The 21389-nt window shown below is 43.4% G+C and overlaps 1 protein-coding gene across 5 annotated transcripts in view; it reads left to right on the top strand.

Annotated features, from left to right (window-relative positions):
- Prune2 (prune homolog 2 with BCH domain) overlaps positions 1–21389 on the top strand; it is a 253641-nt gene that overhangs the window by 195941 nt on the left and 36311 nt on the right. For all 5 annotated transcript variants that reach the window (XM_075973642.1, XM_075973646.1, XM_075973641.1 and 2 more), the window contains exons 11-12: positions 9261–9340; positions 19679–19879. In XM_075973642.1, coding sequence (XP_075829757.1) covers positions 9261–9340; positions 19679–19879 — 281 coding nt within the window. The remainder of the gene's footprint in view (positions 1–9260; positions 9341–19678; positions 19880–21389) is intronic.

Consider the following 21389-nt stretch of genomic DNA (forward strand, 5'->3'; position numbering starts at 1 on the left):
CATCTTTTCCTCTGTTTCTGAATGCAAATCACTAAATTCACTGCACATTGAGAAGGGGAGTTAGGCGCTGCCTTTTAAACAGAAGACCTAAGAATCTGTGGGCTTTTGAAAACCTACCACAGATAAAGTACGCCATGGCTGGTTTGTACAGAAGTCAGATTTGGTTTTGTTTATCTTGAGTCTAAGATGCACATGGGTAAGTTTCCTTGTGAACTGTAAAGTTTCTTTATAAAGCTGCCCCTGCTCAAAGTGCCTGCCTGTGGTCTACTTTTACCTTCCTGATTCCTCTGCCTCAGCTTCCTGAGTGGTAAGCATAACAGGCATGTTTATTGTGCCTGATACCCATCTGATTTAAACTTTGTCTGTGTTTATGCTCACACGTGGATGTCTGTGAATGCATGAATGTGTGTGTGTGTGTTTGTATTCACATAAGTGTTCATGCACATTTGTAGAACTCAAAACATGAGTCTAGGAAAAAAGAGTATTGGCACTCACAATTCAAGAGAGCTAGTCCCTGACTATCACGGCAGGGAGCATGGCAGCAGCAAACAGGCATGGTGCTGGAGAAACAGCTGAAAACTTACATCATCTGATCCATAAACATAAGACAACCAGGGAGAATGCTCACTGGGAGTGGCATGGGCTTCTGAAACCTCAAAGCCCACCCCCAGGTGTTATCATTTATAAACAGGTAGTGGGGAACCGTCCCACGGGGTGCAGCAGTCCCCTTGGTGGGTGGGAGACCGCTGCAGGGAGACAGACAGATAGGCCATGCAGAGACAGAGTTTGGGTATAGAGTTTATTTAGTGAGTTGTGGAGAGAGAACGGAAGGGAAGAAGGGAGAAATGGGGGTGAAAGGGAGAAGGGAGAGAAGCAGAAGCTGACTCTCCAGAAGAAGGGCTGTGGGGCTGCCTCTCCAGAAGAAGGGCTGGGGGGGCGTCAGCTTGACTCAAAGAAAGAGGGGTGGTGGGTGGGAATGGGTGGGACTTGTCTCTTAAAGGGACGGGGTACCCAGGTGACAGACCAGGCCAGCAGATTATAACACCACGGACACACATCTTCCAACAAAACTGTGTCTCCTGATCTTTCCCAAAAGCTCTGCCAAGTGGGGACCAAGCATTTCAATATACGAGTCTATGGTGGTCCTTCTCATTCAACCCCCCTCACAATCTCAGTGTCCCTCTGGAGCCACCCACCTTGTTTCTTGTCCAAATAGGCCAGTTTGATTGGCTGGCAAGCCCTAGGGGTCCACCTGTTTGCACCCCCGAAGTGCTGAGGCTCTTAAAGTTATAGAAAAATATTGAAAGCCTGCAGCAAGAAACAGAATTTTCCATGTTTCTTTGCTCTCCACCAAGAGTTGAATGACTATCCAGAAGCAAACTATGTTCAGTCAGTGCTCCTCAGATGTTAGGACGTATAAGAGTCACTGGGAAGAATCTGCTCGCAAAACCACATAAGCACTGTATTTCTGGAACAATTCCGAAAGAATTTCTTAACAGAAAATTATTTGTTTTTATTTTAAGTTCTGTATCCAAGGGGAGAATGTGTGTAAGTATCTGTGGCAGCCAGAGGTGTCAGATCCTCCTGGGGCTGAAGTCACAGGTGATTTGAGCCAATTGTTGTGAATGCTGGGAACTGAGCTCCAGTCCCCTGAAAGGCAGCAAACCCTCTGGACCGCTGAGCCCTTCCATAAGTGTTTGGATGGTCATTTGGGGTACAGAGTGACTTTTTGCACCACCATGATTTTGCAGTTTGACCCCAAGTGAGGGGGTTGCCTTGTGTTCCTGTCCTGTAAGAACCACAGGTGTGGTACTGTGGAAGTAGGGAGGCCTTTGTCCCTAGAGTCCCCTAGAGAAGGCGGTGTAGGGTGAATGCTCACTACTATCCTCAGTTGCTCGCTGTCCCCTTCTTTCCCTGTCTCTCCTCCTGTCTTCATCTCCCTAGGGCCTACAGTAGTCTAGGACTCTACTTCTTGCCTGGCTACAGAGCTTGCATGTAGAGGGAGAGGGGGGCACTGACAGGGAATTGTTGTGAAGAGCTGATTTATGGGCTTCACCTCAACTTCCTGCAGTGTGCTCTCTTTTGCGGGAAGCTGAGTGTGAAACCTGGGGCAGGTCCAGCCTACTTCTTGCTCTGAGCATTTGATAGGAGCTCTGGGTGCACGGGGTGACAAGTGCTGTAGTTAAACCTTGCAGCCACTTTATCAGACAAGAATCTCGAGATGGCAATCCAACCACTGAGCTAATTTCTGTGCCCAGCAAAAACAGTAAATACCCCAAGGAAGCTTTTGTTTGTTTCCTTTTTCCTTTTATCTCACTTCCGGAAGAAAGCAGCTTTATCAGACATGTATATCTTTGTTGACTAAAAGGAAACCTGAATAATTTTAGAAACTGTGATCTACAGAAAACTTATTTACGTAACCCTTTCCCAAAAAAATATATCAGCAGAATCAAATAGTGCTTTTCTAAAGAACAATCCCGAAACCCAACTTGACCTACTCCATTGTTTCTGTGATTTTGGTTGCCAAATTTTTAACAGTGGTTATTCTGGGAAAGGGGTGCCACCTGCTGCCGGGTGTGCATGCCTGTCAGGAAGCATTACATCTAGGAGTGCTGCGTGTGCCAAGTATCCTTGGTTCATCGCTCATTTCTTGTTAAAAAGAACTTGGCTCCAGGCAAGGCTGTTTCCATGGGGCACATGCGCGCGCGCGCGCACACACACACACACACACACACACGTGCTAGGACCCATGAAATGTAGAAAGGATTTAATTTTTTTCCCTATGCTAAGTGTGAGAGGGTGCCTTTAGCTATGATGGAAATCCCAATGCTGCCTTTCACTGTGTGAAACAAGGAGTCCCCGCTACTGGAATTGGACCCTCTTTACTTAGAAACATAAACCCCAGGAGTACACTGTCATCTATCAACCTACGCAAAATCCTTTCTTAAACCAGAGAGTTTCAGATCTGTCGCTGCCCTCACTTGCTGACATTCAGGTCATTAGAGCGGGCACAGACTTCCTGTCAAGAGCACCGCAGCACACCGCAGCAGGGTCCCACCTCTTGTGGGAGTTTCACTCTTCACTGATCCAGCCAGCTGTCTTGCTTTCTAGCATCTGAATTCAAGGTCGCTTTCCTTGTGAACTCTTTGAAACTTCTTACACGTGATAAGTGAACTTTACTGTGTGGCCACTTACAAATGTTTCTCAGGCTCTAAACCGTAGTTTTGTAGTTAATTTTTACATCGATGACCTGAAGTTAAAGACTAGCCCATACGGTACTGACCTTGGGTGTATTTGGATTGGCAGCCTATGTGCTGAGTTTGAGAACATGTGATGTTCTTGCTGAGTGCAGATGTGCCCTTCAGAGAAAGCTATTGTTATAGCCTCCAGATTTCCTGTGTTCTTATCTATTTCTTTTTAACTTAATATGTTCCTAAGATATACATACAAGATTTTCCTCTATGAAATCTACTATATATTTCAGTTTATATTGCATTTGTGTTTTGTATCTTATGAGGCTCTATTGTTAAAGTGTTAATTAACACTAGATTATTGCATCCTCTGAAAAATTATCTCCATTAATACTAAATACTAGCCTTTTAACCATGACAGTGCTTTTCTGCTTAACGGTGTGACAGTGTGTTCAGCTGATATTAATACCTGGCTCTTAGGTGCTTATTTATTTATTTACTCTATTTTTGAGACAAGATCTTGGCTATGACATGGCTGGTCTGAAACTCCATATGTAGACCAGTCTGGCCCCTAACTCATTGACATCCACCTGCCTCTGCCTCCTGAGTGCTGGGACTAAAGGTGTGCGCCATATCATCCAGCTAGGTACTTCTTTGTAAGCAGCAAGGCTCCTCGCGGTGTAAGTGAAATTACGTGCTCAGCTCCATCTCGATGATTCAACACAGGAAGAGCAGTCTCTTTCATACTCCTTCAAAGTACTTGCATCGCTTCTTTCTTGACAATAACTCATATATAACGTTCCATTAGTGTAGTTAATTTTGGTTTTTCTTTCTGTATGTGTGTGTCTCCCCATTGTCTTTTTCCTCAGAGGACTGAGAGTGACTCCTAGTCAGTGCCCCCAAGTGACTTTACACTTTATTCTTCTGGAACTCCAGGTCATATGGCTTCTTTGATCCTGTTTCTTGGTTTGGGTTTCTCCTGTCACTTAGGTCATAGAATGAGGACATGCCTAGCGCATGGCTAGTACTTCAGTTCTTAGAGGTTGCTGTTCATCTTCTACCAGACACCTATCTGACTCTGCGTTTTAGGGCCAGAGAATGCAGACTTCCTCATCTGTTTTTATTAGAGGAAGTTCTTCTCTAATTTTTTATTAGAGCCTTCTGTAGCAAGTTAGGTCTGTGACTTTCTTCCGGCACTGGGAGGCCTAGACTGGCCTGTGTCTAGTCTAGAGATCTTACCCACTCGTTGGCTTTTTAATAACTTCATGATGATACCTAGGAATTCCTCTTGGCAGAGTTTACGCTTGGAAATGTCTTTCATCATTGTCTAGGTATTCAATTTCATATGGTAGTTCTTATGCTTCTGTAGGGTAGCCTCACTTCACCTTCAAGACATTCTATGGACAGTACACTGCATTTTTTTCTGTCCGTCTGTATCAATGATAATATTAATTTATCAGTTAGGTATTATAAGAGGTAAAAAAAACAATAACTAATAAAGGAATTGTAGCAATGATGTATCAGTTTTTAAAATTATGAGTTCTTTCTTTCTGGAATTTTCCATTTAATATTTTTAAACTAGAATTGTGTATGGTAACAGAAGCCACAGAGACTGTGGCTATGTGGGGGGACATTGAGAAAGTGCGTATACAGGCCATTACACTCTGCTAGACATAGCTAAGACTTTCTATTCTCTCTTCTTACTTAGCAAAGGCAGAAAACCACAGACGGGGAGACCAAAAGGTCTCTAAATTGAAGTGAAAAGCAATATTTTACTTAATTCACATGATTAATTTATTCTAGGCAATTTAAGTATCGAAGTATATTACTGCTATAAACATTCATTTCAAAATAATTTTAATTGAATATGACACCAATTAAAAAAATTAAGTAAATTGAGTGAATTGAGTAAATATGAAGTAATAGACGATGACCTTTAAAAAAAAGCATAAAGGTATTATTTTAATACTTCAATTTATGGTATACTTGAAAACCTTTTATGCCTTCCCAAATTCATGTCTTCACTTTTAAAATGTACTCCTACACTTTCACATCGCAGGAAATATATGTATCGTAGACACAGACTGTGTTGGGAATGTGGAAATTGGATATCCAAATGAGCAAATAACATTTTGACCACAGTGTGATGAGCCACATATTCCCTCTGAAGGAATAAAGTTTGGTGTGTATCAGAATGGGCAGGTGAGGGCACGGTCTCACAGCAAAACAGAACAGAAAACCATTTCTTGTTCATGTACCCACTGGTCTTTAGCGCATCATCGGCACCGGAAATCTAGCCAGGCGGAACTCTCAAGACCACCAACGCAGGAAGGATGATACCACATGCTCCTGTTCCTAAGTCTTTTCATTAGCTACAGCGAGTCACATGGTCACTGAAAAGATCAGGAGTGGGGAACAAGTGGTGACATTACTCTATCCACTAAAGAACCCACAGAACAGTCATGAGGCATCCTCTAGGTGGAGATGTGTGGCCAGCTCATCGGGCACACTTCTGCCACCTAGTCTTCTTCAGGCCACTTCTTTCTTTTCTACAGATGTTTCTGCTCCCGAGCCTTGCCTGGGCTCTCCTAGGCAGGCTTCTAGGCTCTTACAGCTCGGATTTCCCTCATAACCTCTGAATGCCCATGGGCTTGTCGGTAGTTCTTGACTCCAAACACCCCCGAGCATGGCCTTCAGCTTTTCCCTTTCCCAGACCCTTTCTTCATAGGTCTCCACCCTGTGCTGAGGACAGCTGCTGAGGTCTCAGACTCTGTTCTGGTGAGCTGGGAGGCAGGCTAGGATCTGCAGATTTGTGCAGCTGTGAAATTACCTCTTACCTGGGTCCATACACAATTCGTAGGAATCTTAGCGATGTTTTGTCCAAACATGTACAACCCATACTTCAGTTAAACCACTGCTTTTGATGTTATTTCTTAACTGTAAGGATGTCTTAAACTCAGACAGAGGGTTTCATGTATATTGTGTATGTTTATTCTCCATAGTCTGTGATGTTGGCTATTTATTGTCTCTATTTAAAACCCTTAAAACTGGCAGCCAGTTTTCTCAGCCAATCAGCTCATCAGTGGTTAAGGCAACCACAGCTCAGAACCCTGCAGAACTTCTGCAGTTACTTCACCAAATTGCTGGTGACTCGCAGACTTCATAAAACTCTCAAAATTTAGGTTGATACTCTTTGTCGTGTTTAAAACCCCAACCCTATTTTGAGGCTGAAGCCTGAACTTCTCTGTACACAGTCAAGCGAGTATTGTGACTTCTGCCTTGAGCTCAGTGTGATGGTCACTCAGAATCTGAAGCTTTTTCGGGCATTTAAGATTGGCTCTTGGACAGGAGACTAGAGAAATTATGTGTGTGTTCAACTACTCCTATCTAACATAGACTTATTGGGTATTTACCCACCTGGGGTACTGGAGATACAACAGCGAACAAAGTAGATTTCATTGCTGTTGTCAGGAAGCTTCACATGGAGAAAGCATTTAGCCTGGAGAAGAAAATCGCTTCGGTGATAATAGGTGTGGTGGTTTCTGTCATCAGTCATGCTGGAGAACTGCCACATTCTCCTCTTATTGGTGAGGAAACAGAAACAAATGATGGTGTAACATGTTTTGTAGCACACAGCAAGTGATTAATTTAGCTGGCTTTGTTTTCAAGTCTTTTGTTGTTTTTGTTTTGTATTGTATTTTCTTTTTCTTTTGTTCTTGAGACTGGATTTCATGGACACACCCGTGGCCCCAAACTCCTTTTGTAGCTGAAGTTGGCATTGATCCTCCTGTCTCCACCTCCCAAGTGCAGAGATAACAGTTGTGGGCCACCACACCCAGCTTGATCTAAGTGTTGAGGCTAACCGCTCTTAGCAGCATTTTCCTACATGACTTAACATTCAGGAGAGCCCCACAGATGACTTGAGACAAGAAGGTCAATGTGTGTGTGTGTGTGTGTGTGTGTGTGTGTGTGTGTGTGTGTGTGTGTGTTATATATGTCAAACTATGCCATCTTGGTAAATCGGGAATTTATCCCTCTGAATCGCAGGACTTCCAAAATCAGAACCTCAGGGCCAGAGAGAGGGCTTGGTGGTTAAATGGAAGGACTGGAGTTTGGATTCCAGCACCCAGACCAAAGGCTGGGCTAGCATTCCTATCCTTCTGGGGGTAGACAGGAGGAGTGTGAGGCTTTCTGGCTGCCAGAGTTGCTGAAAATCATGCGCTCCAGGCTTAGTGAGGAACCCTGTCTCAGAGGAACATGGTCTGAGCTCGTGCGTGTGGAGCGAGAGATTGAATGCGGGGTTTCCCACACGCCAGCCAGGGGCTGTCCTGAACTATACCTCCAGCTTTGCTTGCTGTCCTTCAGCTCTGGTTCAGGGTCAGTTTTCAAGACGGCAGAAGGTCAAAGCCACAGATGTTCTACAGAGACACTCCCTAGTTAGTCAGCTTCCCGTTGCTGACAAGACAGTTGAACTTAAAAAGAGGAAGGAATTGTATTTCACTGATGGCATCAGAAGTTTCAGTCTATGATTGCTTGGCCATGCTTCTTTGGAGCCTGGCGTGAGGCAGAGTATACACGGCTGCAGTGAGTTACAGGGCACAGCCATGGCAGCCAGGAAGCAAAGAGACTCCAGGCCGTGTCCCAACAGCCCCTTCAAGAGCACATTCCCAGTGACATACTTTCCTTCTAGGAGGCCTGTCCCCTAAAGATTCTATACCTCAGGAGTGCCACGGGTGAGAACAGAGCCTTTAGCATCTGGACCTTTGGGGATGTTTAACAATTCCTGCTGCTGTGTTTTAGAAGGGTCTTTGGAGATAGTGGGGGCAGACAGGGGCACTTTTTTTCCCCAGGGAAGTGGCTACGGAGCTGTGTGGAGCACTGGGCATTGATTTAGCTCCATCTTCCCATTTCCTTGATGGGATGTTACATTCTCAGCATATAGCAGACTGTCAACACATATCTGTTGAAGAGTCAAAGCCAGCATAGTTATCACCAGAGGCATAGGACTTATCACGTCAGGGCTTTGTCGATAACAGTGGACTTAACCTGACTCCTACAGATGTTGGTCAAACTCCAAATCTTTGGTATAGAAAAAAAAAGGCTCGTTAAGGAAGGGATAGAGGAAGAAAATAAATTGAGACCTTGAGTACAGAGTTAGCCTATTTAAACTTAGATTTGTGCCTACATCTGAAAATTTACCATAGAGGATTAAAATTTCATGGAAGCCAACAAGAAGATATGTGTGAGACCATGATAGGTGAGCATTTACCAGACAAGGGCCAAAGAATTAAAACTAGAGACATTCAGTCTACAGCCATCAGCGCCCTAGAAGAGCATGCAGATTTGTCAAGTTTTTCTCTATTTTCCCAGGCTCCTCAGCCTCTGTCTTACTGAGGAGGGTGATAGGAGTCGGACTGGGCTCAGCTCTGAGCAGAGGCAAGAGATGGTTAATGGGGGAAACTCATGTTCAGCAACACATAGCCACAGGGAATCTTTAAATATTTAGAGGGGGGCAGGAAGAGTGCCAGCCCCTGACTGCTCAGAAGTTAGATGTGTCGCTACCATCGCTTGTCCTTCAACACGGAGTAAGGTAGGTCGCGTAGCCCTAGTTTATAAGCTTAAAAAGTGAGATCAGTGGCGTATCCTGCCCTTGGCAGGTGCAGCTGAGGTATTCAGCACACATTTATAGACTGAGAGGGTAGATACTGAGCTCTGTCTACTGTAGAGCACAGCTCTTGCCTCTCATGTTGAAAAAAAATATATGTCTGATATCCCTTGCCATGAATTAGCGTTTTGCATTTTTCTCTTCCTGAAGTCTTGCTGAATTTGTATTTCTTGTGGGAGCTGGAGAAGTGACTGGGGTTCACAGTCAAACTGCTCTTAGTGGCGTCACGGAAATTGGCATTTGTGGTTCTCATCCACAGAAACTGCGCTTGGGGCCACTTACCAATGGGCTCTGCACACGTACTGGGCTTACATCCAGCCAGCTGAAATGCCAATCCTCCATTCTGTTAACTGATTTTAAAAGCCAGGTGTGGTGTTTTTATGTTCTCTTTTGCTTCTTTTCAGATCCCCGTCGGAGGATGTGGGAATGGATGTCCCCTTCGAGGAGGGAGTGCTGAGTCCCAGTGCTGCAGACATGAGGCCTGGTGAGAGAAACCGCTGCTCATTCCGCCAACGCTGCTACTCAGCAACAGGGCGGCTTCCCATGTACTCGTGATGTCAGTGATTAAAGCAAAGGGGGAAAATGTGTGAAAGGAAGGGGTCAGGCTTGGAGCTGACCTCAGGGTTCATGTCACAGTTATGAGCTACAGCAAGTGTCGGGCCTGCCCTTACCTGCCAGTGCTTTCGGTGCCTACAATTGGCTACTGAATATTACAAACCAAACTCTAGGTTGTTTTCAATAACTGAGCATAGCTATATAAATGATTAATGTGGGAAATAGGATATCGAGAATGCTCTGTGTCCTAACTGTAAAATGCCAAACTGGAGCTGAAGGTGTAGCTAAGTGGTAGACTATTTATCTAGCATACGCAGGGTCCAGTTTGAAACCCAGCACCACAAAACAAAACAAAACAAAACCAAAAACAACAAAGTACCTTACTTTATAAGGGTTAAACTCAAGGCAAAAAAGGAATTATAAGCTTTGAATTATCACCTATATAGCTCACACTTCATATACATATACATGCATGTGTACATATTTATATATACATATATGTATACATATATTTTAAAGTCTATCTCTTGTACTGCACCAAGACCAAAGCCATTCCAAATCCTGACTGTGGATGATGTCATTTAATAAGCCTAAATGAGGTAAGAAGAAAGAACACAATTTTGTTTGTTTGCTACTGTAGTATTTAAAATAAAACTTGAGTCATGTGACCTTTTTAAAAGGGGTTGATACCAAATTTTAAATCCAGGACCATGTATGTTCTGGGTAAGAGCTCTATAAGGAAGCCATATACCAACACACTTATTTTAAAGTGCTCTATAGCAGACAGTAACCACTGAATGTCTCCATCACTCTTCAAAAGTTGAAGTATAATTTCAAATAATAAAAGTGTTCAGGCTATTGAAGCATGATTAATAAAAACTCTGGGACAGCTATTGGGGTTCAACCTGAAGGTCAGAAAAGCAAAACAGCCAGCCACTGGCTCTTACCTCTGCTTCAGTCCAAAATGGGGATCCTGCCTCCAGGAATCTCAGAATGAGACTGAGACTGAGACTGAGAGCTGTCTCCTTCTGTTTCACAATCCTCTCTAGGGCTCGGATTAAAGGCATGCACCACCCGGTTTCTATGGCAAACTAATGTGACTACTGGGATTAAAGGCGTGTGTCATTACTGCCTGGTCTGTAAGGCTGACCAGTGGGGTTGTTTTACTCTCATATCTTCAGACAAGCTTCATTTATTAAACCACAAATGAAATGCCACTACAGGCTATGGTTAGTAGCAGTTAACTACATATGGCTATTTAAATTAATTAAAAAATAAGAATTTTAAATTTCATCCTTCAATTAACACTAGTGTCATTTTAAATGCTCAATAGCCATATGTAGAACAGTCAGCACAAAAATTCTTTTGGCTCTGAGAATGCCTGTCACATAGAGCCTGCTGTTTTTCAAATGTCTCAAGAGAAACATTTTTCAAGTGATGTATTAAGACATTTGTAGTAGGAGGCTGCTTTTTCATTTCCCGGCTGCCCAGACTCCCGAAATAACCATGCAGAAACTGTATTAATTAAGTCACTGCTTGGCCTATTAGCTCTAACTTCTTAATGGCTAGCTTTATATCTTAATTTAACCCATTTTCATTATTTTATATTTTATCATGAGACTCGTGGCCTACCTGCCAGTAAGGTTCCATCCAGCATGTCTGTCTCCGGGAGCAGCTCTATGGCTTTTCCCTGACTCTGCTTCCTTTCTCCCAAAATTCAGTTTAGTTTTCCCCACCTAGCTCTACTCTACGCTAACAGGCCAATCCAGTTTCTTTATTAACCAATGGTATTCACAGCATACTGAAGGGAATCCCACATCAGACATTCCATGGTGCATGGTATGTTTAGCATGGGAGACAGTCTATGTAGAAAAGCAAAAAGCAATGCTGTAATAACATATTGAAGGAACAGTAACATTCTTTAGGACAAGGACAGAGTTGAGGGGCATACCAGATGCCTTCTGGATACTTTGTGTAAGGAAGCCCACCATTCTGGTTTGGGATGGGGCTAGGAAACAGTTCTCCTACTGTACTGGCACACAGAACAAACACTCCTGTCAACATATGTGCCAGGATTTGTGCACTAACGCCCTCTGGGTATCCTATGTTTCCATGGTAGCACATCCGTCTCGACAGACCTACTTCCCACAGGTTAAGGGCTCAGTCCCACAAGACAGCTCCCTCGAAGTCACCAATTTCAGTCTCAGGTTAGACCTGTGCTCTGACCAATTGGCTATAAAGTGAGCTTTAACAGTCCCCTCCCTCCTCAATAATTCGTTAGGACAGCTTGTATAACTCATAGAGACATGCTACTTTTTCCTAGTGTCTTAATACAGACGGTATTATAAATTAGGCCACAGATGTCTGGTTTAATGATAAGGTACACAGCATGGGTATTGATTAGTTCAGACTCTGAAATTGGAAGCGTAACATTGCAGACTGTAGTTCTAAAGTCTCCCCAAGGTTCAGATGGGTCTGAGTGGGTCCCCCAAATAGTGTGTAGGATAAGGGGGAGGCTGAAAAGAGAGATTTTAAAAGTTACAAGAAAAGAATGATAATTAGCGCAGAAAAGTTACCCCAATGCTAGGATGCCCATCATTAAATCACACACAATTTGTCAATTTTATATTCATTTAGTCCCTTACAGCTGGAATAACTCATTCCCAGGAAGGTTTGTCCCTCAAAGGAGAGAAGATGTGACAGAGCCACACTAAGTAACAAAGTTGCAGTCAGGGATAGGGCAGAGGCAATAACTTGAAACCATTTCTCAGTTAAGATTATTGTAACCAACATGGGATTATTACCCTGGGCAAAGAAGTAACTAAGCAATGAATTATATATAGTATTAAAACTCTTTTTAAAATGCCAGTAACAATAGAAGTAGATTCTAGCCATTTGGAACCAGATCCAAACACCCCTTTAACAGTTCTCCTGGGCTAGGTTCAGGGCCACTTAAAGCATCAATTTTGGGTAACTTTTTCTAAGTAGGTGCCTTAATTAGGGTTTCTATTTTTTGTGACAAAATACCGTGACTAGCTAGGAATTGTGGTGCACACCTTTAATCCCAGTGCTTGGGAGGCAGAAACAGGCCAGCCTGGTCTACAGAGCGAGTTCCAGGACCTCCAGGGCTACAGAAAGAGATCCTATCACAAAAACAAACCAGCAACAACAACAACATGACCAAAGCAACTTCAGGAGGAAGGATTTATTCAGGCTTGCAACTCTCAGGTCACAGTCCAGCATCCCAGGAAATCTGTGAGAGGAACTCAAGCCGCAACTGCAACCTGGAGGCAGGAACTGAAGAAGAGGCCATGGGGAAATGCTGCTGGTTTTGCTTCCACAGTTTGTTCCGCCTGCTTTCTTACACATCTAGGACCAGTTATCTGGGGGGGAGGGGAGGCACACCTTCCACAACAGGCTGGGCCTTCCCACATCAGTCATGATTGACAGAGCTGTCTGTCCCTCCAGGTCCTACAGCCATTCAGTCCCCCCAAAACACATGGAGGCCTACATTAATTATAAACTGGTTGGCCTATTAGCTCAGGCTTCTTATTAACTAACTCTTACATCTTAACCCAAAATTCTTGTCTGTGTTAGCCATGCGGCTTGGTACCTTTTATCAGTGAGACATTTTCATCTTGCTTCCTCTGTGTCTGGGTGACGACTGCAGACTGAGCCTTTCCTCTCCCCAGAATTCTCCTATTCTGGTCGCCCTGCCTATACTTCCTGCCTGGCTACTGACCAATCAGCATTTTATTAAACCAATACAAGTGACAAATCTTTACAGGGTACAAGAACTTTGTCCCACAGCAAGTCACTAATTAAGAAAAAGATCACACAGGTTTGCCTAAAAGTCAATCTGGTAGAGATATTTTTTCAACAATGATTCATCTGTGTCAGGTTGACATAAAAACTAGCAAGAACAGTGGTCAATAAATGATTTTTCAGGTGTATATGAACAGAAATCTGTTTTAATAGCAGTGCCTCCTTGAGAAGCAAACAGAATACCAAGCATCAAGTGTTTTTGTAAGACTGTTTTCCACATTAAGGACGTTTCAGTGTTTACCAGCTATTCACATTTTACTATTGTCTACCACTTAAGGTGTGTTGCATGAAGTTAAACAATGCCTCCATGTGACAATTATACTTACCAACCCCAAAGAAGGGACATTCAATAAGTAAATGCTTGCATCACTACAATCCTGAATCCACCCACCTGTCCCTTAAGAGTGGAATGTTAGTAATACTGGAGGAGGGTCACACAGTCTGCTGCATTCAGAGATGGTTCAGTCATTTGAGGGGAAGTTAGGGCAAAAGATTGCTTCTGCAGACTCGTCAGTCCTGAGCTAACCAGAGGCCTTTAAGGTTACCATAGAAAACTAGGGTTTGGGTGACACCACCCACAGTGATGACCTCTTGTGGTCGACTCAGTTAAAGTGTACGGATCCATGTCATAACTGAAGAATGGTTTCTTTCTGTGGCAGATTAAAGTCATCCTTAAGTTCTTGATATGCATATTTAATGGTGATTATGGTGTCATATGCAAATATAAGATATGTTTAAGACAATGAAGAATTTGATTTATGGTCTATGAATCACAAATGCCCTGGGGAAGAAGGGAAGGGGTTGATTTCCTCTGGAGGTTTATAAGCCGATTAGCCTGAACTTTAGCGGTCTATAACTTTAGTAGCTTGTTCCTTGGGTATTGTTAGCAAGAGTTTGGGATAGTGATTCGGCTAAGGCAGTTAATTTGTAAGGGTTTTTCTCGGTCTGGGAGTGCTATTTAACTAAAGTGCTTAATTTTTTCAGCAGATGAGCTCAGAAAGTAGAATTCAGTCAACTATTGACTATGTCTGTTAGAAGATTAAGGCCAGAGTTTTGTAAGAATGTTTACTTAGCAAGCTGTGGTCCTCAGCGGGCATGTGAGGCTACTGAGTAACTTAGGGTGTGTGCCAGTCAAGCTTTGGGGACAAGAGAGTGGGATTTTGTTTAGCAAACTTCGGGCTTATGTTTGAACATCTGTTTGACCTTTAGTTAGCACTTAGTCCTCAGATATCTGTGCTAAAGTCACTCCAAGGCCCAAATGCAATACATCGCTTTGCCCTGTCTTCTTCAAGTAAGTAAACTGAGTGATACAGTTCCCCAAAGCAAGGCTGTTGTGTCATCATTGAAAGCTCAAACTGTCAAGCAATCCAGTTGTTTATGTCTCAACACCAGGGATTCATCAGCGACAGCATGTAGTTCAACCTTTATCTGAGACAGATATGTGAAGGTTTTAACATTATCGTATTAAACCTGGCTTTTAAAAAGGTTATTGAGTCAGACAGAGTGATTTCTTGTTGGGGGACAGAGAGTATTGGCAGCTGAACCAGGGGCTTCATTCATGCTAGCCAAGCACCATGCCACTGAGATACATCCCTCAACGTCTACCGTCGGATCTTTGACAGTGCTCAAATTTCATATCTTCGCAAGGAAGCTCAGGGAAGGGTCAGCAGTGGGGAAGGAGGGCGCTTGAGAGAGTGTGCTTGCTGCTTAAGTTGCTTTTTTTTATAACTCTGTACTAATTGAGTACATGGAAAACTCATTCTGGAATAGCCAGAGCTTCAAAGAATGCATTCTAGTTTCAAACCATCAAGAGGAATTTTAATCTGTTCAAGTCAGAAATCTTCAAGATAAGGACCCACGGCTTAGCTGTAAGAGAACCTGTATTTCTGGACTAGTGACTGCTCGGTAGCCTTCCTAGGGTAGCAATTGCCCATCCTGTTTGCTTCCTGTGGCTGTGATAAACACCTTGTATGAAAGCTACTTGGCGAGGAGGAGGTTTATTTGGCTTACACTTTCAGATCACTCACATCATGAAGGGGAGTTAGGACAGGAGCCCAAGTACAAACTGAAAGAGTCTCATGAGGAATGTTGCTTACTGGATTGTTGCCTTGGTGCATGTTACATAGCTTTCTTATATATAGCCCAAGAATCCCTGTCTCAGAATGGTCCACACTGCGCTGAGCCCTCCTACATCAAGAAAATGCCCCACAGCCATGCCCACAGACCTGTTTATCAGAATAACCTCACAATTAAGACTCCCTTAGAGAGGATAACAGCCTGATAGGTGAAGCTAAGAGACTCTGTTCCTTGTCAGCTTGCTGCTCAAACACACTTTAAGCCATACCCATTTCCTTTCTTATTTAACCCAAGACCTCATGTTAATACCAAAATATAAAATATAGTACAACTCTAGCCGGGCGGTGGTGGCGCACGCCTTTAATCCCAGCACTCGGGAGGCAGAGGCAGGCGGATCTCTGTGAGTTCGAGACCAGCCTGGTCTACAAGAGCTAGTACCAGGACAGGCTCCAAAACCACAGAGAAACCCTGTCTCGAAAAACCAAAAAAAAAAAAAAAAAATATATAGTACAACTCTAAAAGTCCCACAGTCGTTAACATTGTCAACACTTAAAGAAAGTCTTTTAAATTTTTTTTTTAAAAAAATGGTTTTTTAAAAGCCAACATATTTTAACTGTGGGCTCCTGTAAAGTTAAACCAACAAGCAAATAAATAAATTATAACCCTTTCTGCCTTCAAAATCATGCCATGTACTGCCTGCCACTCTTAACATACTTCCAAATTAGACTTCTAGCTTGAGATGCAGTTCTGAACCCCCCAGACCACATCTGGGTGCTGATGTGGAGGCAATACTTTCTGGAAGATTTCACTTTAATGACGATAGACTTTTTGGTGCCAGGTTCTGGAAGAGTTCGGAAGTTGGCAAAAGCCATTGAATGCTATGAGCAGAACTTGAAGAGCCATTTTGAGTAGGAGCCTGGAAGACAGCAGTGTTGAGACTGATGGGAAGGGTGGAGGCCGGGCGCAAGAGGTTTCAAATGGGGGAGCAAGGACTTTATTAGCAACTGCACTGTTTTCCAAAAGGATCTGGCTTTTGCATGAGGACAAATGAAAAAGTAATGGCTACTTTCTTTGGTGGAAGAAATGTTCTGAAATAACAGCAGCTGAGGCCTTGTTACTTATTGAATATTCTTATGCAGATCTACAGTGGGAAAAAAGCAGGTGGTGCAGAAAGAAAGAACACTAGGAAGCTTGATACTTCCCCCAAGATAGGTGCGGAAGGGCCTGTATTTGCTAAAGAGATAAGGGCTGCTAAGGAGAGGCTTCCTGCTCAGCACTGAAACAATAGAAAGGCTACCCTTGGGGCAAGACCCCACACCTGGTGCCAACTTCTGTATTAGTTTCTCTTCTTGTTGCTGCTGCTCTGATAAAATAATGTGACCAAACCATTCCAGAGGACTCCAGTGTTCAGGAGGTGGGGAAGGCATGGCAGTAGGAACAAGAAGTTGAGAGATCACATCTCCACTAACCACACAAGAAGCAGAAAAAGAATAAGAAATGGGGCAAGGCTACCAGCCCCCAAAACCTACCTCCAGAGAAGTACTTCTTCCAGCGAGGCTGCACCTTCTAAAGCTTTTGTAATCTACCCCAAACAGCACCACCCCAAATGCCCAAATACATGAGCCAGTGGGGGCATTTGTCATTCAAACCACAACAGTAACTCAATGTGAAAATTACCTTTCTGGGACTGTAGAGATGACTGAGTGGTGTTGAGGACTGGCTGCTCTTCCAGAGTGATGTGGGAGTTCCTCTGTATGCTGTGATTAGCATTAATGGATAAAGAAACTGCCTTGGCCTGTTGATAGGGCAGAACTTAGGTAGGTGGGAAAGATGGAACTGAATGCTGGGAGGAAAAAGAGTGGAGTCAGAGAGACTCCATGGATCTACCGGAGACAGATACTGGGAATTATACCTGGTAAGCCACTGCCACATGGAAATATACAGTTCAATAGAAATGGGTTAAATTAAGATGTAAGAATTAACCAATAAGAAACTAGAGCTAATGGGCCAAGCCGTGATTTAATTAATACAGTTTCTGTGTGGTTATTTCGGGTTAAGTTGCCAGGCTGCTGGGACGAACAAGTGTCCCCTTCTGTGACACCAGAGGATCCAGGTTCAGCTGCCAGCACCCACACAGCAACTCACAACCACAACTCCTGTTCGAAGAGACCCAAGGCATCAGAGGGTACTGCACAAACATGGTGTACCCATATACATACAGACAAAAAGCATTCATATACATTGTATAAAATAAATATTTTTAAAAATTTCCCCTTTGTAAAATTCCAAATTCCCACCACATGAGGGGTGCCTGCACTAGGTACCTAGCCAAGAGATTTTTCTTCCTAAGCCACAGGCAACAACCCAAATAAAGTTTTGGAACCTTAACCAAAGAGATAGGAGGTTTGGTAGCAGAAGGGAGTCACATGATGTAAAGTTACCAGGGAACTGATACAAAACAAAAGACCTCGGGCATGTTATGACCTTGGTAGCCCAAGGGTACAGGGGGCGTGTGAACCACTTCAGACTCCATCTGACACCATGTAATGCCAATCAAGGCAAAATCAGAAACTGTAAAAGCAAATAACTTTATCTGGTGTCTTGGGAATGAGGTGTTTGGAAAACAAGAGGACAGAGTGCTCCACAGAAGCTCAGATGGTACAGGGGCACTGAAAGGCAGAAGCTGTAGACAACAGACATTCTAAAGTTACATGCAAAGGAAGAGGATCGGCATAGGAATTGCCATCACCTTAGCCTATCCACCGTCAGAGTATGTGCGCCAGATGGCTGGGTCTAAGTACAAGTAAAACGTTCTCCTGCCATTTTGTGACAGTTGAGGCTACTGCGTTCATTCAAGGATGTTAGGGGCATTTTCAGACTTGGTTGGATTTAAAAGTTCACATTCCTGCAGCCTGTTCATTTGCTTGAATGGACTAATAGCATGTGAACACTCTACAATGCCCTCACAACTCCGTTTTGACATGTTCTGTAGATGTTTTAATGTTCGTGCTTTTTGTTCTGAAGGCAGGGAGGAAAGAAGGACCCTACCCCCTCCTAGTACTCTAACGTCCTGACCAAAGTGTCAGTCAGCAGACGCGACTCAAGAGTTCTGTGATCGGTCTGGTTTTTGTTTGTTTGTTCTTGTTTTGTTTTTTGTGTGTGGTGAAGAGGATGGAATCGAGGACCCCATGCACAATAGATAGTCCATCTACTACTGCAGAACCCAGCAGAGATGTTCAGAATCAGTCCTTAAAATCAGTATAATCCAAATAGGGATTACAAATGAAAAGGAATGCCAGGGAAATTCCAAGGAATTTAGGAGCCAGAATGATTGGGACCAGAGATAAAGACCAACTATTTCTTCTTAGATCACAATAGATATCTCTTTCTGTGTTTGTACAAAAAGGACTGGCTCAGCTCTGTTTTGAGCCAATAAAAGCTCATGAGCAGAGACACACGCTGCTAAGAGAGGGTGGGAGCTGCCTCTGTCAGCCTTAGCCTAGGTCATTGTGAATGTTATAGACAGTAATGTAGGGTGATATTATGTGGTGACTTCCTTGGTGAGTCCAAAGAATCTAACTAATGGGCTTAAGGCTTTAAAAAATTTAAAACAGTAAAGTTTAATGAAGATAATGTAGTTGTTTTGGCATTTTCTGAGAATTTAGTAGATCAATGTTCTTAACCTCCATTCTACAGTAATAACATCTACAAGAACCATAAGAAAATATATATGCTTAACTGTTTTGGTGTACAATAAACTCCATAAAATTTAGCTTAGTATTCTAGCACACCAACTTCTAAAACCTAAACAGAGAAACAAAACAAGGAAAAAAACCAAAGATCCTACCCAGATAGCAGCATCTCCCAAGTCCTGCTTTCATACGGATGAGATGCTGAATGGAAGCCAACACTGAGGGACGCTTTCTAGAAGAGAGTCCAGGAGGAGGGGGCTTGAGAGATGGCTCAGCAGTTGAAGGACTTCCTGCTTATCGAGAGAGCCAGAGTTTAGGTCCTAGCATCTATGTTGCGTGGCTTATAACCACCTGTAGTTCCAGCTCCAGGGAGGTCTGAGGCCATCTTCTGGCACCTGCACATGTAATATACATATCATACACATCAACTTAGAAAAAGTATCCAAATGGCTCACGCCTATATCCCAGAACTGGAGGGTGAGGTTGCAAGTTCAAGGTCAGCCTGACCTACCTATGAGATTCTGTCTTAGAAAACAAACAAGGAAGGAAGGACATAAGGGATATATTGGGGTAGGCTCTAAATCCCTTGTTAGGATATTTTTTTCCCTTGAGGTCCAGTTCCCCTCTTGAGAACCACGTGTGTAATCTAATGTTGCTATTACTTTCTTCTTTAGAACCTCCAAATTCCCTGGATCTCAATGGCAGTCACTCTCGGAGAATCAAGCTCACAGCCCCAAATATCAACCTTTCTCTGGACCAAAGTGAAGGATCGATTCTCTCTGATGATAACCTGGACAGTCCAGATGAGATTGACATCAATGTGGATGACCTCGATACCCCCGATGAAGCAGATTCTTTTGAGTATACTGGCCATGGTAAGTTGCTGAGGTAATGAGGCCAAAGCTATGTAAATAAACAGTTGCCTTTGTAACATCACAAACAAATCTTTCATTTTTGTGCAAGTGGCTACTTTCCGTGACTCTCAAGCCTCTTTTGAACCTTGCTCTGGGATGTCCATGCTTGGCAGTTTAGAGTATGATGGAGTAGGTTGGGTCCCCAGAGGGTACTTGTCGGCAACTCTTACCCATTTGTGAAATCCCTACACTATGCCCTGCACTGTTATGGGAAAACTGAAGCGGTGTGGACAAAGAAAGAGACTTGGAATCTGGAACGCCAAATTTAAAGAGAAGGAATCAGTAACCTATTCCTTTATATACACTCTCGCTGTCTAAATTGCTCACTCCCTTAGACCCTTCCATGGCCAGTTACATCTCTCCACAGGTGCCACCTCTTCCTCGGCCTTCCAAGACTCGTGCTGTGACAGATGTGCCCCACCTGTATACCCCCAGCTCCTCACATTCCATGCCAGGGTTCCTTTACTGTCTGCACATCCCTTGTTAAAACTGTTATTTAGTGATGTGCCTGCTTATCTGCCCGAGATGCTCACTGGATTGTCCCCCACTAGAACGCATGCTTCCTCCGGGAAGAAACTCCATGGTGTTTGATGCTCTATCTTCACACCAAAGGAAGAAAGAAGGGATGGTGTGAGCTGATGGAGGTAAAAACAAGGCAATGAAAGGTTGCCAGATTCGGGACCATCAGCCATGACAGACGTGCTAGTCTCCTGCAAATCCCTTCTCCTGCTTGGTGACACTTGGCTGTTCAGAAGAGCGGACAGATACAGAGCCCTCACTTCCTCTAGCAGCGCTGCCGTTTTAGTTCCACTTAGAGCCAGGAAGTTTTCCTGGAATTATAGTTGAAAGTCTAACTACTACTCCTTGTTGAAAAAGCTCTTCTGGTCTTACAAAGAGACACTGTGGTTAAAGGATGCTCAGGCTTTTAGACACAGGAAATCCCATTCACGGGAGAATATGGTTGGGAAATCTGCCAGTTAGCTGATTAAGTCATCCCAATGTCATTGAGCCATGGGGAAAACATCCAGAACCTTTGTAGATTGACATAGGTTAAGTTTTTGTTCACTCAAGTTAGAAAAAAGAAGAAGAATAGTAGAAGTAGGTACAGGACTATTGCCATCTTATTGTGCATACATCGAGTTATGCTACATTTTTGTCCACTCATGGGTTTCTGTAGTGTTCTTCACACACGTGGCCTGCAGTGGATAGGTTCCAAGACCCCAGACAGACGCCGATATCTAAGGCTATTCAAGTCCCTTACATGTGTATGCATTTGCATGTAACCCACATACCTCCTCCACATACTTTAAAGCATTTCTAGACTAATCACAGTATCTAATATGACATAAACGTATATTTTAGGGAATGATGAAAATGAAAAGCTTCTGTGCACATTCAATACAAATGCAAGTTTCCCCCATGTACCTTCTACCTGCAGACGGTTGAATCTACTGATGTTGGGAGCTGATTG

The sequence above is a fragment of the Microtus pennsylvanicus genome, chromosome 5 (assembly GCF_037038515.1).
Source record: "Microtus pennsylvanicus isolate mMicPen1 chromosome 5, mMicPen1.hap1, whole genome shotgun sequence".
NCBI lineage: Eukaryota > Metazoa > Chordata > Mammalia > Rodentia > Cricetidae > Microtus > Microtus pennsylvanicus.